General features: G+C 39.6%; 1 protein-coding gene across 10 annotated transcripts in view; it reads left to right on the plus strand.

Annotated features, from left to right (window-relative positions):
- The window catches only part of ATG5 (autophagy related 5), a 147672-nt gene that overhangs the window by 13035 nt on the left and 116942 nt on the right, over positions 1–17695 (plus strand). For all 10 annotated transcript variants that reach the window (XM_034765955.1, XM_034765948.1, XM_034765952.1 and 7 more), the window contains exon 4: positions 5948–6026. In XM_034765955.1, coding sequence (XP_034621846.1) covers positions 5948–6026 — 79 coding nt within the window. The remainder of the gene's footprint in view (positions 1–5947; positions 6027–17695) is intronic.

A 17695-nucleotide genomic window follows, 5' to 3' on the forward strand; every position in this document is an offset into this window, starting at 1 on the left:
ATACAACTTTAAGTGAAACAATGTTAAACGAATCCAATTGTCCCATAAGATTTAATGTAAATGCAGTGGGGGGTTAGGTTCCAAGGAAATTTTTTTGGGGCAGATAAAAGGCATTATACTGGATACTTTATAGTACTGTACTTGGGAAGTGCCCCGGCTTACCCCACACAGGCACAGCCCGCTGCAGGCAAGGACTCTAGGAAGCACCATTTGCAGCAGCAGCGGCAGCTTCCCCAGAGAATAGGCTTGGATTTTGCCAGGAATGCTCCAGGCCCTCCTCTTCCTGTCCCTGCTCCACTCCAGGCCCAGCTCTTCCCACCCCCACTCCACCTCCTCTCCGGAGCACGCCACATCCCTCCCCCCACAAGTCCTAAGTGCCACCAAACAGCTGTTTTGTGGTGTTTAGGAATTTCTGGGAGGGAGGGGGAGGAGCGGAGATGTAGTGCTTCTCTGCTCCTGCCCCTCCCTCCCAGAAAGTCCTAAGTGCAAAGTTCTGGGAGGGAGGGGGAGGATCAGAGACACGGCGCTTCCCCGCTCCTGCCCCTCCCTCCCAGAAAGTTCTAAGCGCTGCCAAATAGCTGTTTAGCGGTGCTTAGGATTTTCTGGGAGGGAGGGGGAGGAGCAGAGATGCGGGGCTTCCCTGCTCCTCCCCCACCCTCCCAGAAAGTTCTAAGCGCTGCTGAGAGGGAGGGGGAGGAAGTGGAGAAGAGGAACTTGTGCAATGCTCCCTTGTAAAGTCACTGCTCTTCCACAGAATCTTACAAGCAGGCAGGCAAACGACTTTATAAGGGAGCATTGCACAACTTTAAACGAGCATGTTCCCTAATTGAGCAGGGACATAACATGAAACAAAGTTAAATGGGACAACGTTAAATGAGGAGTTACTGTACTTTGAGGCAGGGATTGGCAACCTTTGGCACACAGCCTGCCAGGGTAAGCACCCTGGCGGGCCGGGCCAGTTAGTTTACCTGCCGCGTCCGCAGGTTCGGCCGATCGCGGTTCCCACTGGCTGCGGTTCGCTGCTCCAGGCCAATGGGGGCTGCGGGAAGTGGCGCGGGTTGAGGGATGTGCTGGCTGCCACTTCCCACAGCCCCCATTAGCCTGGAGTGCTTACCCTGGCAGGCTGTGTGCCAAAGGTTGCCGATCCCTGCTTTAAGGGATGGTTCATGGTAGAGTGGCCTGTTAACACTTCTGCAGTCATAGGACAAAAAGAGGGGATTAATGGGTTATGGATTGTTATAATAAGCATTTAAATTTAAATTCATTTTTCTGCTAGATACTACAAATTATGGACTGAGTATTATTGTTGTAATAAGCCATTGGATTTATGGCTTATTACAACAATCTGTAACCCACTAACCCCCCTTTTGGTCCTAAAACTAATCCCCTCTAACCTTCTGCCGTTTTCAGAAGCCTGAGGGGGTGAGAAATGGACTCTTTAGCGTGCCGAAAAAGTTAACAAATCTGAGCTTTGGTGGATGGGACCACATTTGTTCGTTAACCCTTTCAACAGCTTCATAGACGACATGAACAAGAAAAGGATCAATATAGATTCTTCTGGTACCATGCAAGAGAGAGCCCTTATGGCAGAGAAACAATGGTGAGATGGAGCTGGTTACGCTGGCATTAACTTTTTGAAGGCGGCAGGCTAAGGGAACAGTGGCAGTGTAATGGAGTTGGGGGAACTCAAATGGGCAAAGTATTGTGAGCTGTGTTGTATAGATTAAAAATAGTAATCCATTTTTGCACAATCAGGAGCTGCCATCAGAGTATATAATGTTAATGCTAAACAGTATCTAACAAATGCAGGTTGATATAGTCTGGCAACATTAGGACATTATGCAAATAGAATGGGTATCAATAAAAATCGCCAGGAGGGATTGGATAAGTTTGGTAATTGTTTTTAATTTTTTTTCTCCTTTCTTGCTTTGAGAGAACTTAATATGCTAGTTCACTGACCAAGCAGTGTTAAAAGTCCTAAAAAAAGATACATTTTAATTAAATGTTCACAGTCTACCTGAAATCTGGTGTATTGAAGTGCAAAGAAAACAAACAGAGGGCAGGGGGAAGTCTCTGATCCACCATTTATAGAAATCTTAACTGTTAATTGACTAAAAATTTTTACTTACTACAATGTTTTTTTTTTTAAGCTGATTATATCTCTTTATAATGGCATGTTGATGGGTTAAAAGTAAATGTAAACACAACTGCAGTGGAACTGCTACTTAAAAAGCCATTGCAAGGGTTTTAGTACAATATTCTGCACATTGGGTGAAATGTAAATATATTGCTAATAAATGTGAACCCCAGAATCTCGTACAGTGGTGATCTCCAAAGTAGGATTGATTAAAGTAGGATTTTCGTATTCTGTTTTGTGAACACACAACGAGAAATGGAAACATAACAAAAATAGAGATGTCTGCTCTCTATGTTCTATCTCTGTATCCATCTTGCATACTTTGAGTTGTTTCCACATCTGTCTTAGTCCCAAACTGATGGCCACAGCTAATTTCTTTTAGTAAATTTTAATGCTCTAGGACCTGATCCTTCATTTCTGGTACACCCAAAACTTCCACTGATGGAGGAGAAAATATGGCAATTAGTAGACTTCAAATACCTTGCATTTTCTCAGCTTTCACCTTCACCACAAATTCTGTGTCATGGGAATTCTTTTCTGTCCTTGATGTGACAGTTGCTTATATGCTACACGTCTTATTTTATCGCCACAGAAAGGTGGTTCTAGCATGAAAATAACAGTGCTCCTACTTGTTCTGGCTGACACACTTTATCTTCCCCAGTGCTTTTTCAAAGCTTCCACACACAAAAAGTTGTGAAGTTGATGGCAGTTAATTTCCCTTAGTTGCCTTATGTCTTTCTGAAAATATTAATGAACTTAAATAGAGTTCTGCAGCTGCACACTTACACCTTACAAGCACCTGTTCTGTAATACTACAGCAACAACTAATGGCCGGGCTGGGAGTCAAGTCACTGCTATGCATTTATAGATTAAAGCAGGGATTGGCAACCTTTGGCATGCAGCCTGCCAGGGTAAGCACTCTGGTGGGCCAGGCTGGTTTGTGTACCTGCTGTGTCCGAAAGTTCGGCCGATCGCGGCTCCCACTGGACGCTTTTTGTCGCTCCAGGCCATTGGGGGCTGCGGAAAGGATGTGCTGGCTGCCGCGTGCCAAACATTGCCAATCCCTGGATTAAAGCCTTGCCAAAACTAAGAATTGCTCCAGCAGCTTATAAAGAGAACTGTGGCCTCTTGGAATCTTTTCCTTTCCTTTTTTATTTTCCCCCACAAGACCTGTCTGCCCTGGGCTCAAAATCCAGTTCAGTCTGACTCTGGCAATCAGACTGTATATTTTGAACAGGAAACCTCCCTTAAGTAGTTTGCACAGTCATGTTGTCTGACTTTCTGCCCATTTCTTTGGTACTTGCTTACTTAGAAAAATTTTGAATTTTTTTATTTTTTATTTTTTTTTTTGCATTCCTCCCCTGAGCTCTATAGGTGCAATGATCTGTGCTTGCAGGCCCCTAACATGCTTTTTTGTTTGTAGCATGCTTTAGAAACAGTGCTCCTATGTCACAGCACTTCCCTAGAAGTTCAGTTCTGTGTGAATGGGGTGGAGAATGTTACTGTCTCCATACTCTGCTGACAAACAAATCCTCTCTTCCCCCTTCCCTTCTGTTGTTGTGTCCCTGCCCACTCTGTCTACCTTGGCTTAGAAACACCTTTTATTTGGAAGAACTATAAAAGGTCTCTGTACAGGTGGTGCTCAATACCATAGGTGTTCCTGGCTCCTAAAATATACTTCAGGTTAGAAGTCCTGAAAATGAGTGGAATGCAGTCTTGTCACATTATTTCAAGTCTGTGATGGCTTGGGGTTAAATGCTAGTGCATGCACACTAGTGCTGCTTCAGAATTTCAGAGGAAGAAATAATCTTATTTGTAGCTCTGAAGATTGTAATACTCTAGTCATAGCATTTTAATTTTAATGGGGATTCATGTTTCCGTTTAGCAAGTGATTTCCCTGGTGGGGATTCTGTCTGCAGAACTAGCCTCAGAAGTATTGTGGTGGGAACAAAGTGACATGAATACTTCCTCATAAAAGGATCCAGCAAAGGACATGCGCTGGAAGCAGTTGTTGCAGAACACTTATTTCTCTTAAGCACGTGAACTTATTTCATACTCTCTGAAGTAAGGAGACCAAAGGGAAAAGGTAGCAGAGATATACCAAGAAGTTTATTTTATGTATTAGTTGGTATCTGTATTTGTATAATAAATTAAAAATGGCTCTTTAAGAGCCAGGTGTCATGCAATATGTTCCCTGTGTAGTTCTTAAAGGAAATCTGACTGGTGGGCTAAATAAAATAAGTTCAGAGTGTTCTTCCATGAATTGCCTTTGCAAATCTCTGTTCTAGGAGTCGTGTGCTATAACTGCACACCATAGAACTTCTACTAGTTAAGAACCCTTACCAGTAAAAAAACATGTGCATTAATAATGGATCCATATTTTCTAAAAGTCCTGCCCTGTATCCATCCTTTGTTCTCATTTTCTACCAGCAAAGAGCAGTCATGGAGCCGCTCTCTTGTTGTTTCTCACTAATGTTAAGAAATTTTAAATAGCTAAACTCAAAAGAATATCAACTTAAAAAAAATCACACTTCTATCTGAATTTTTAACCTACTAGACTTGTCTTGAATGCAGTATTGTTGAAGCTGTGTTGGTCCCAGATCCCAGACTTGAAGAAGAGTTCTGTGTAAGCTCAAAAGTTTCTCTCTCAACAACAGAAGTTGAACCAATCAAAGATATTATCTCACACATCTTGTATCTCTGAACTTGTCTTAGCTTTTGGGCTAACTAGCCAGCAGATGGTGCTGAAGCACTAGACTGTTAAAATATATTTTCAGCTGTTATGAAAATGTTCTGGTATATCTAGAAATGATGTTGTCTTCTCCTTTAAATCCTTCCTCTTTAAGGCCCCCATCCTGGAAAGTCTTAAGCACACGTTTGACTGTATGCACTATGAGCAATCCCACTGAATTCAGAGGGACTACTCAATGTCTGAAGTTAAGCACATGCATAAATATTTGCAGGATTAGGGCCTAAGAGAACAGTTTTACTTTGTCATGTTTCGAAAAATACTAATTTCTAATGTCTTTGAAGGCATAAGAGAATTGAGTGTGATATGCCAAATCCAAGAGAGAGCTCCAGTGAGTACTAAAGAACTTGTCATATTTCATTAAGAGACACATTTAACAAGATGGTCATTTTTAGGTTTGTAGAAAAGTTTTATACAATACAATATTTTTCTTGACCAGGCCTGTAGTTTATTGCAAAAGGCCAGCTTTTATGACATAGTAAATTTTATCTACATTTTTTACTTCAGGGTAGAAAGTGAACACTTAAAGGGTGCAGTCTGTGTTCTTGTAACTTATATTAGTTTTAATGGTATTGCTAGTAAATCTTAAATCCCAGTTTCCGTATACTTTTTCCTTCTTTTTTATTCTGACTAGTTTTATAGTAATGTGGTTAAAAAATGGAACAAATCCTGCCTGGCCTTGCCTCACTCAACTCACCTGCCAACATGCCTTTAGTTCTGCTGCCTGTTTACAACCATTCCCTTAGGCTGTAAGCCAGAAGGTGGGGTAGGGAGTCATGTTCAGAGTTAATAGGCTATTCTGTAAGATTGAGTATAAAACTTGGAGTTAGAAACTGAGTTCTAGTCCTGACTCTGCCAGTGACTAAACCAAGTCAATCATCTCTCCTTGTACAGGGCTTTGAGTGTGCTTAACACTGACTAAAAAGGTGGGGAATAACTGGCAATTTTTGAAGTTGGGAACTGGAAGTATGTTTACTGTTGTATGTAATTCTAAATGTAAAACTCATGTGTATTTAATATACTTTTTTTTTTTTATTATTATTATTATTATTATTATTTAGGCATTTTCCGATTGGATTGCTATTTGACCTTCATGCATCAAATACAGCCCTTCCTTGGAACATCACAGTACATTTCAAGGTACGATCCAAATACGTTCTTTCTCTGGTTAAAAATAAATCAGCTTAGTAAGAACTGCATGAAACTTTGAAACCAGAAGAAGGTTTCATAATTATACTTACACCTATTTCTCAAGTATATACTTTTTTTTTTTTTTTTTTTTTTTGAAGGGGAAAGTTTGTGCTCCAGTACAACTTTTCAGAACTTTCTGGAAATCCAGAGCTGGCTCTTTCTGTCCAAGAAGTATGCATATATGTTTAAATGACCTGGCTTGGAAAATGACTCTCTGTTTTAATCTAAAAAATGAACTGTTTGCTTCGGAATAAATTGTTCGAATGTATGCTGGTGCAGTTGGGTAGAGGAGAAGGCAAGAACTCTACAGTTGTCTTTTGATTCACTGTAACCTGAGAAAGAAAGTCAGAGTTAGAGTGCTTGTTCCTTTGGAAATATTTGGAGGGGCATAGGCTTATACAAATCTTTGAAAATTCAGATTACCGTTTGGTATATTGAAAGCACACTTGATCTGGGTCCCCTTCAAGGACTAAGTGAAATGAATTTGGTAGCCTTGCTACAGTTTAGTCGCTGGGGAAAAACAGTGCACTGATTACACATCGTAAAACTATCAAATATAATTTAGCAGTGTTACTGATCTTTGCTCAGGAGAGTAGTTGCACTGAATTAGCATTGAACCTGAATTATGTTACACCCAGTAGTCACACACAGTACTTTGAAATATGAATTGAAGTCAAAATCACAAAAGAATCTTCCATGCCATATTAGCAATTTTCATACTTTTAAAATAAAAACAAAACTATTTTTTTTCTATTGTAGAAATGCAAAAGAGTTAACATGGTGAACAAAACTGGCTAGGAAAAACTGGCTTGTTGACTGATTTTGTGTGTTTTGTGTTTGTGAAATGGAAATAAAAATTAGGAAGTATTTACTTAGGTTGTTCTGAATGCCCTCACTAATTGAGCTAAGGGACATTCAAACAACATAGTTTTTAAAAAGTTTGGGAAGTCTTGCTAACAGGAACACTCCAGATGAATCATTGGTAGCTGTGTCATGCATTTTGGAGAACTATAGCTGTGGGTAAGTCTGCTGGGAAGATTTTAAACATCATCACTTCTGGAATTGTGTGCGCCTATTTTGTCTGAATCATAGGAACATAAGAATGGCCCTACTGGGTCAGACCAAAGGTCCATCTAGCCCAGTATCCTGTCTTCCGACAGTGGCCAGTGCCAGGTGCCCCAGAGGGAATGAACAGAACAGGTCATCATCAAGTGATCTATCCCCTGTTGCTCATTCCCAGCTTCTGGCAAACAGAGACTAGGAACTCTATTCCTGCCCATCCTGGCTAATAGTCATTGATGGACCTATCCTCTATGAATTTATCTAGTTCTTTTGTGAACCCTGTTATGGTCTTGGCCTTCACCACATCCTCTGGCAAGGAGTTCCACAGGTTGACAGTGCATTGTGTGAAGAAATGCTTCCTTTGTTTGTTTTAAACCTGACTATTAATTTCATTTGGTGACCCCTACTTCTTGTGTTATGAGAAGCAGTAAACAACACTTTATCTACTTTCTCTACACCAGTCATGATTTTATAGACCTCAATCATATCTCCCCTTAGCCGTCTCTTTTCCAAGCTGAAAAGTCCTATTAATCTCTCCTCATACGGAAGCCATTCCATACCCCTAATAATTTTTGTTGCCCTTTTCTGAACCTTTTCCAATTCCAGTACATCTTTTTTGAGATGGGGTGACCACATCTGCACACAGTATTCAAGATGTGGGCGTATCACGGATTTATTATAGAGGCAATATGATATTTTCTGTCCTATTATTTATCCCTTTCTTAATTATTGCAAGCATTCTGTTCGCTTTTTTGAGTGCCGCTGCACATTGAGTGGATGTTTTCAGAGGACTATCCACAATGACTCCAAGATCTTTCTTGAGTGGTAACAGCTAATTTAGACCCCATCATTTTATATGTATAGTTGGGATTATGTTTTCCAATGTGCATTATTTTGCATTTATCAACATTAAATTTCATCTGCCATTTTGTTGCCCAGTCACCTAGTTTTGAGAGATCCTTTTGTAGCTCTTCGCAGTCTGCCTGGGTCTTAACTATCTTTAGTAATTTTGTATCATCTGCAAATTTTGCCACCTCACTGTTTACCCCTTTTTCCAGATAATTTATGAATATGTTGAATAGCACTGGTCCCAGAACAGACCTTTGGGGGACACCACTATTTACCTCTCTCCATTTTGAAAACTGGCCATTTATACCTACCCTTTGTTTCCTATCTTTTATCCAGTTACCATTCCACGAGAGCACCTTCCCTCTTATCTCGTGGCAGCTTATTTTGCATAAGAGCCTTTGGTGAGGGACATTGTCAAAGGCTTTCTGAAAATCTAAGTACATTATATCTGCTGGATCCCCTTGGTCCACATACTTGTCAGCCCCCTCAAAAAATTCTAGTAGATTGGTGAGGCATGATTTTCCCCTTACTAAAACCATGTTGACTCTTCCTCAGCAAATTATGTTCATCTATATGTCTGACAATATTGTACTTTATTATAGTTTCAATCAGTTTACCTGGTACTGAAGTCAGGCTTACAGGCCTGTAATTGCCGGGATCACCTCCGGAGCCCTTTTTAAAAATTGGTGCCACATTAGCTATCCTCCAGTCATCTGGTACAGAAGCTGATTTAAATGATAGGTTACAGACAACAGTTAGTAGTTCCGCAATTTCACATTTGAGTTCCTTCAGAACTCTTGGGTGAATACCAGCTGGTCCTGGTGACTTATTGCTGTTTAATTTATCAGTTTGTTCCAAAACCACCTCTAATGATGCCTCAATCTGGGACAGTTCCTCAGATCTGTCACCTAAAAAGAATGGCTCAGGTTTGGGAATCTCCCTCACATCCTCAGTCGTGAAGACCGATGTAAAGAATTCAGTTAGTTTCTCAGCAATGGCCTTTCATCCTTGAGTGCTCCTTTAGTAGGGTGACCAGATAGCAATTGTGAAAAAACAGGACCGGGGGTGGGGGGTAATAGGCGCCTATATAAGAAAAAGTCCCAAAAAATGGAACTGTCCCTTTAAAAATGGGACATCTGGTCACCTACCTTTAGCACTTCGATCGTCCAGTGACCCCACTGGTTGTTTAACAGGCTTCCTGCTTCTGATGTACTTAGCAAACTTTTTTTTTTATTACTTTTTGAGTCTTTGGCTAACTGTTCTTCAAATTCTTATGTGGCCTTCCTAATTGTATTTTTATGTTTCATTTGCCACTGTTTATGCTCCTTTCTATTTTCCTCACTAGGATTTAACTTTCACTTTTTAAAAGATGCCTTTTTTCCTCTCACTACTTCTTTTACTTTGATGTTTAGCCACGGTGGCTCTTTTTTGGGTTCTCTTACTATGTTTTTTAATTTGGGATATACATTTAAGTTGATTCTCTATTATGGTGTCTAAAAAGTTTCCATGCAGCTTGCAGAGATTTCACTTTTGGCACTGTACCCTTTAATTTCTGTTTAACTACCCACCTCATTTTTGTGTAGTTCCCCTTTCTGAAATTAAATGCTACAGTGTTGGGCCACCGTGGTGTTTTTCCTGCCATAATGATATTAAATTTAATTATATTATGGTCACTATTACCAAGCGGTCCAGCTCTATTCACCTCTTGGACCAGATCCTGTGCTCCACTTAGAACTAAATCAAGAATTGCCTCTCCTCTTGTGGGTTCCAGGACCAGCTGCTCCAAGAAGCAGTCATTTAAGGTGTCAAGAAACTTTATCTCTGTACCCCTCCTGAGGTGACATGTACCCAGTCAATATCGGTATAATTGAAATCCCCCAATATTATTATTGTGTTTATTTTAATAGCCTTTCTAATCTCCCTGAGCATTTCACAGTCACTATCACCATCCTGATCAGATGGTTGGTAATATATCCCTACCGCTATATTCTTCTTATTAGAGCATGGAATTTCTATCCATAGAGATTCTATGGTACAGTTTGATTCATTTATGATTTTTAGTAAGGTACAATCCTCTGCCTTAACGTTACACTAACAGTTGTTTCAGATTATATTTCCTTTTAGTTATAAATTTTTATTAAATATAAACATAACTTGTTAGAAAATAATAATTGAAAATACAAGTATTTAAGAAAAGGTGTAAGTTATACAAGATAAAAGAATGTCGACGAGTTGAGGCAATATGGGTTATGATTCCTAGAGGAATAGGTAAGGAAACAAGACAATGAGCTATTTGAATAAGATAAATTAAGATTCATGCTATGCACTTCTTTCTACAGAAATTTCCTTTTAAAGAATATGGAAGTGTCCAGGAATGCGTATTCTGATTCTTTTAGGAAGTGTGCCCTCTAATTGAGTTCCTTCCAGTGTGCACCTGTAAGCCTCAACATTTTTAAAATGAGGTTTTGAGGATAGACAAGTTGCAGAGAAGCCACCAGAGCTCTTGAGCTCCTTTTGGAAATACCTGAAAGAGAGGTGGCATTGACAAAGCCTTCTTGAAAATGTCCAAATGATACTGTAGACCCTGTTTAATTTCTTAGATTGTGCGATGTAATCATTGCACATTCTAAGAAAAGTAGCTTTTACTGGCCCATTTCCTGTATTAACCACATCATGAGTACAAACATTCTAAGAATCTAAATGGTGTCTTGAGGTACATTTTTGGCCTCTTGACATCATAACTCACTATCACAGATGGAATAAGAGAGAGGGACTTGCCAGTTTTTTGCTGTTTTCATTCATGCGTAACACAAGCAATCGGCTACCAATTTTGTGAGCTCTTACACATGCAGTACGTTATGGGGCAGCCTTGGAACCTACATAATTTGATTTGAATGTGTGATTAAAATAATTTTTCACTGGGAGAGTGGGAAAACAGATAACATGATTTGGGGGGATAACGTGGGTGAAAGGGAAGGTTGAGGAGGAGGGTCATTGGAACAACAAAAGGGAAATCAATGGTGGAATCTGCTCAACATCTTAGATGTCCGTACACAAATGCAGGCAGTATGGGGAATGAACTGGAATTATTAGTATATAAAATAAATTATGACTTAATTGTAATCACAAAGACTTGGCGGGATAAGTCTCATAACTGGAATATTGGTATAGGGGTATAGCTTGTTCGGGAAAGACAGTTGGGAGGGGAAAAAGGGAGGAAATGTTGCACTATACATCAAGAATATATACATTTGTTCTGAGCTCCAGAAAGAGATGAGAGGCAGACCAGCTGAAAGTCTCTGGGTAAAGAGAAAAAAATCGGGGCGACATCATGGTCAGGGTCTACTATAGACCACCAAATCAGGAAGAGGAGGTGGATTAGGCATTTCTAGAACAAATAACAGAAGTATCCAAAACACAAGACCAGCTAGAAATGGGGGGCTTTAACTACACAGACATCTGTTGGAAAAGTAATATGGCAAAATACAACATTTCCAATAAGTTCTTAAAATGTATTGGGGACAACTTCTTGTTTCTGAAAGTGCCGAAGTAACCAGATGGATGACCGTTTTAGACTTGATTCTGACCATTAGATGTTTTTTAGTGACTAAAAAATCAAAAAGGAATCCTACAAATAGTGGTAATGTGGATGAATTGCTAAGGAATATGAAAGAATAGCACAAGCATGTAGGGACAGAAGCAGAAAGACTAACACACAAAATTAATTACACCTAGCAAAGGACATAAAAGTCAGTAAGAAGAGGTTCTATAAATACATTAGGTGAAAGAGAATGATGAAGGAAAGTGTAGGTCCTCACTTAGTGCGGAAAAAGAGCTAATTACTGGAGACTAAGGTGTATAATGCCTATTTTGCTTCACTCTTCACTAAAAAGCTTAATGGTGACCAGATAGTCAACACAATTCGTATAATAAGGAGGAAGGAATGCAAGCCACAATAGGGAAATTACAGGTTAAAGAATATTCAGATAAGTTACACGTATTCACATTGGTAAGGCCTGATGAAATTCATCCTACAGTACTCAAGGAATTAGCTGAACAATCTTGGAATGGGTGAGAACTCATGGAGGATGGGTGAAGTCCCAGAGGACTGGAAAAGGGCAAACATAGTTCTTGTCTTTAAAAAGGGGAGCCAGAGAATTATAGATCCATCAGCCTAATTTTAATACTTAGAAAGATACTGGAAGAAATTATTGAATGGACATTTTGTAATCACCTAGAGGATAATGGGGTTATAGGGTGTAGCCAACATGAATTTATCAAGAACAAACCAACCTAATTTCCTTCTTTGGCAGGGCTACTCACCTAGTGGGGGAAACTAGACATGATATAGCTTGCTTTTTACGGTTTTTGACACAGTCCCATATGCAAACTATGGAAATGTGGTCTAGATGAAATTACTATAAGGTGGATTCACAACTAGTTGAAAGACTCTGCTCAGAGTAGTTATCAGTGGTTCACTGTCCAACTGGGAGGGCATGTCTAGTGGGGTTCAGTTGGGATTATTCCTGGGTCTGGTACTAATTGATATTTTCATTAATGACTTGGATAATGGAGTGGAGGGTATGTGGATGACATGGAGCTGGGAGAGGTTTCTAATCCTGTGGAGGACAGGATTAGAATTCAAATAACCTTGGAGAATTGGCCTTAAATTAGAATTGGAGAATGGGCCTGAAATCAACAAGATGACATTCATTGAAGACAAATACAAAGTACTAGACTTAGGAAGAAAAAATCAAATACACAACTACAAAATGGAAATAATTGGCCAGGTAGGACTACTGCCGAAAAGGATCGGAGGGTTATAGTAGATCACAAATTGAATATGAGCCAATAATACACCTCTACCCCGATATAACGCGACCCGATATAACATGAATTTGGATATAACGTGGTAAAGCAACAGTTCTTGGGGGGGGCAGGGCTGTGCACTCCGGTGGATCAAAGCAAGTTCGATATAACATGGTTTCACCTATAACACAGTAAGATTTTTTGGCTCCCAAGGACAGCGTTATAGTGGGGTAGAGGTGTATGCTGAAGTTGCAAAAACGAATATCATTTTGGGGTATATTAACAGGAGTGTCATATGTAAGACATAGGAGGTAGTTGTTCCGCTCTACTCAGCATTGGCAGGGCCTCAGCTGGAGTAGTATTATGTCTAATTCTGGACACATACTTTAGGAAAGAGCAGTCAAACTGGAGAGTCCAGAGATGAGCAATAAAAATGATAAAAGCCTTAGAAAACATGTCATGTGAAGAAAGGTTTTAAAAAAAAAAAGGGCATGTTTAGTTTTGAGAAAAGAAGACTGAGTGAGGATCTGATAAGTCTTCAGATGTGTTAAGAGCTATTATAAAGAGGATGGTAATCAATTGTTCTCCATGTCCATTACAGGTAGGCCAAGAAGTAATGAGCTTATTCTGCAGCAAGGGAGATCTTGATTAAATATTAGGTAAAGCTTTCTAACTATAAGGATAGTTAAGCACTGAAATTGGCTTCCAAGGGCAGTTTTGGAATCTCCATCATGGGAGGTTTTTAAGAACAGTTGGACAAACACCCATTGGGATGGTTTAGGTTCAGTTGATCCTGCATCAGCTCGGGGGCTGGCTTGGATGACTTCTTGAAGTCTCTGATCAACTGATTACTTTGATGCTCACCATGTACATTTGTCTAGAAAATATGCACTTAAAATCAGGATGGAAAAATAGCTTACTACTTAGGGAGCATACCTTATTTTAAATGTAAACACACACTTTTCAGATGTAATGAAAATGACATTCCTTATTGAGGACTATGTACACTTGTGGAATTTGGACACCAGAAAAATGTGTTTACCTCAAATGGCTGAATAGACTTCTTAAATCTTCTCTCCAAAAAATTAAAACATTTTTGGACTGAGATCATGAAATGAAGCATCAGCATGAAATTTTTTTTAAAGAAAATTGAGAGTAAAAGGAGTAGTTTAAAGTTTTTCAAAGCATTTATATTGCACTTGAGCTTTTTTTTAATGAGAACTCCTTCGTAACATTAGATTGCTTCTTCAAGCATATAATATGCTGAGTTCTGCCCTATTTTATTTTTTATAAATAGAGATATCCTATTTCCTAGAACTGGAAGGGACCTTGAAAGGTCATAGAGTCCAGCCCCCTGCCTTCACTAGCAGGACCAAGTACTGATTTTGCCCCAGATCCCTAAGTGACCCCCCTCAAGGATTGAACTCACAACCCTGGGTTTAGCAGGCCAATGCTCAAACCACTGAGCTATCCCTGCCCCCAAACTTTTTTGGTTTCAGTATATAATTTTAAAGTGTCTCTATTTAAACAAAACACAGTTGTTCTAATTATCTTTTAAGTGAAAATGTCATTCTAACCTACCCAGGTATGCCAAAATTATGTAGAGGCTTTTATATGATTCAAAACCTCATTGTTACTTTGTAGTTTAAGGATGATATTTCAGTCTAGATTATTCATTTGCTTTCTTTTGTGGGTTTAATTTAAACCTTTTAATAAGTATATATTTTTGTCCTGTTGTGATTCATGCAATTCTCGAAAGAAAGCAGGATTTAATAAGTTTAAATCGATATATTGGGATTTTTTTGGATTTTGTGAGTTCTGTCATTCAAAGCTTTTCTCCTTTCCTTTCTAAAGGTATATGGTCTTTAGATGCAAAGCTAAAAACATGAATCAGAGGTCCATTACTTCATTCTAGTACAGGTTTGTAGATGAGAATTGAGAGGCCATTGGAGTTGATGTGTAAGATGACTTACAGTAGTTGTCCCTACTTTTTAATGATATCCAACTTTCAGTTCTGAAAGCCTGTTTTTAACATTTTCTGTGGATACACTTGTGTTAAATATGCAGACTAAATAATAAACAAAAGTAAATTGTTTTCTGAAAATAAGCAGTAATTGCATCCATACTTATGGTATGTAGGTATGATTTACAACTCAGATAAAGGTGAAATGCAGTTTTTTGAAAAAAATAACGGAAGGGTGGTCTTGCGCCTTAAATACAGAACTGGGAATCAGGAAACCACAGCTTTGTTATGATCCCACATGCTACTTTTATAAGTCAAATTACTGTGTCTCCAGCTCCAAAATGGGATTTGGGGAAGCAATTATTTTCCACCTTCCATAGGTGGTATAAGATTTCATTCATACCTGGAAAACTTTTTGAGATCTTTGGAAGGTGCTACAGGAGTGCAAAGCTGTGTTACAGCATTAAGGTTTTTTTGTTTGTTTTTAAAAAGCTATAAATATATTTAGCTGCAACTTTAACCGCAGTTCCTCCTTCACTTGCCAAGATGGGAATTCAGAATTGCTCTCCATGTTTCCTTCTGCTGTTGCAGGGAAAGTGCAAAACCCTGAACTTGGGTCTTGGAAGGTAAATGAAAGAAAGTAATTTTGATCAGTTATACTAAGATGCATTTAAAAGAATACACATAATGGTCGGTTACTTAATCTGAGAGGTAGAACAGTTTTAATACTATGTATAAGCGTTACTGTCTATGCAGATCTCAAAACTGTTTGTATGCTTTAAGGGGCTCATACTCAAAAGCTCCTCTTTTGTGTAAATGCAAATTTCATACCTAGGCCCTGTACCTACAAACAATTATGTACATGTTTAAAGCATGTGCTTAAATGTTTATAGTATCAGAGCCCTACATAAGAACAGCCATACTGAGTTAGACCAGTGGTCCATCTAGTCCAGTATCCTATCTTCCGACAGTGGCCAATGCAAGATGCTTCAGAGGGAATGAACAGAACAGGAAATCATCGAGTAATCCATCCTCTGTTGCCCATTCCCAGCTTCTGGCAAACAGAGGCTAGGAACACCGTCCCTGCCCTTCCTGGCTAATAGCCATTGATGGACCTATCCTCCGTGAACTTATCTAGTTCTTTTTTGAACCCTGTTATAGTCTTGGCCTTCACCACATCCTCTGGCAAGGAGTTCCACAGGTTGACTGTGCATTGTGTGAAGAAATACTTCCCTTTGTTTGTTTTAAACCTGCTGCCTATTAATTTCATTTGGTGACCTCCTAGTTTGTGTTTTGAGAAGGAGTAAATAACACTTCCTTATTTACTTTCTCCACACCAGTCATGATTTTATAGACCTCTATCATATACCCCATTAATTGTCTCTTTTCCAAGATGAAAAGTAACAGTCCTACTAATCTCTACTCATACGGAAGCTGTTCCATACTCCTAATAATTTTTGTTGCCCTTTACTGTACCTTTTCCAATTCCAATATATATATTTTTGAGATGGGGTGACCAGATCTGCATGCAGTATTCAAGATGTGGGAGTACATAGAAAATATAATATTGCCTCTATATAAATCTGTCTCATTATCTATCCCTTTCCTGATAATTCTCAACATTGTTAGCTTTTTTGACTGCCACTGCACATTAGGTGGATGTTTCAGAGAACTACAGTAACTCCTCGCTTAACGTTGTAGTTATGTTCCTGAAAAATGCTACTTTAAGTAAAACAATGTTAAGTGAATCCAATTTCCCCATAAGAATTAATGTAAATGGGGGAGGGGAGGAATTAGGTTCCAGGGAAATATTTTTTTGTCAGACAAAAGACTGATTATCTCTATCTATCTATCTGTACATATACACAGTATAAGTTTTAAACAAACAATTTAATACTGTACACAGCAGTGATGATTGTGAAGTGTGGTTGAGGTGGTGGAGTCAGGGTGGAAGATGGTGGGATATTTCCCAGGGAATGCCTTACTGCTAAATGATGAGCTAGCACTCGTCTGAGCCCTCAAGGGTTAACATATTGTTCTTAATGTACCCTCACACTCTACAAGGCAGCACAAATGGATGGAAGAGACACAGCATGGCAGAAAGAGACAGAGACGCACATCATGTGTGTGTGTCTGAGAGAGAGAGAAACGCGCATTGTCCCTTTAAGTTCGCTGACCCCACTCTAAGTACACTGCCTTTTTAAGTAAATCAGCAAGTTGAGACAGCAGAGGCTGCCAGCAAGCTCCCTCCATCATGAGCCCTGCCGTGTGTGTCCCCTGCTCTGTGGAGCTGGGGTATAGGAACAGGGAGAGGCGGACACCCTAACATTAGTACCCCTCTTCCTCCCCCCTCTGCTCAGCAAGCAGGCGGCTTCCGGGAGCAGCTCCAAGGCAGAGGGCATGAGCAGCACATGGCAGTGGGGGGAGGAACAGCTGAACTGTCCAGCAATTGATAGCCTGCTGGGTGGCTGCTGCACAGGGAACTTAGGGGAGCTGATAGGGGGGCTGCCAGTCCACCCTGATTCCAAGCCCCTGCCAGCTAGCTGCAACAGGCTGCTCTTTCTGCAAGCAGTGGACAAAGCAGGCGGCTGCCAAACAACGTTGTAAGGGAGCATTGCGCAACTTTAAATGAGCATGTTCTCTAATTGATCAGCAACGTAACAACTGGGATGACATTAAGTGAGGAATTACTGTATCCACAATGACTCCAAGATCTCTTTCTTGAGTGGTAACAGCTAATTTATACCCCATCATTTTATATGTATAGTTGGGATTATGTTTTCCAATGTGCATTACTTTGCATTTATCAAAACTGAATTTCATCTGCCATTTTGTTGCCAAGTTTTGTGAGATCCCTTTGTAACTCTTCACAGTCTGCTTTGGACTTCACCTATCTTGAATAGTTTTGTGTCATCCGCAAATTTTGCCGCCTCAC

The sequence above is a fragment of the Trachemys scripta genome, chromosome 3 (assembly GCF_013100865.1).
Source record: "Trachemys scripta elegans isolate TJP31775 chromosome 3, CAS_Tse_1.0, whole genome shotgun sequence".
Classification (NCBI taxonomy): domain Eukaryota; kingdom Metazoa; phylum Chordata; order Testudines; family Emydidae; genus Trachemys; species Trachemys scripta.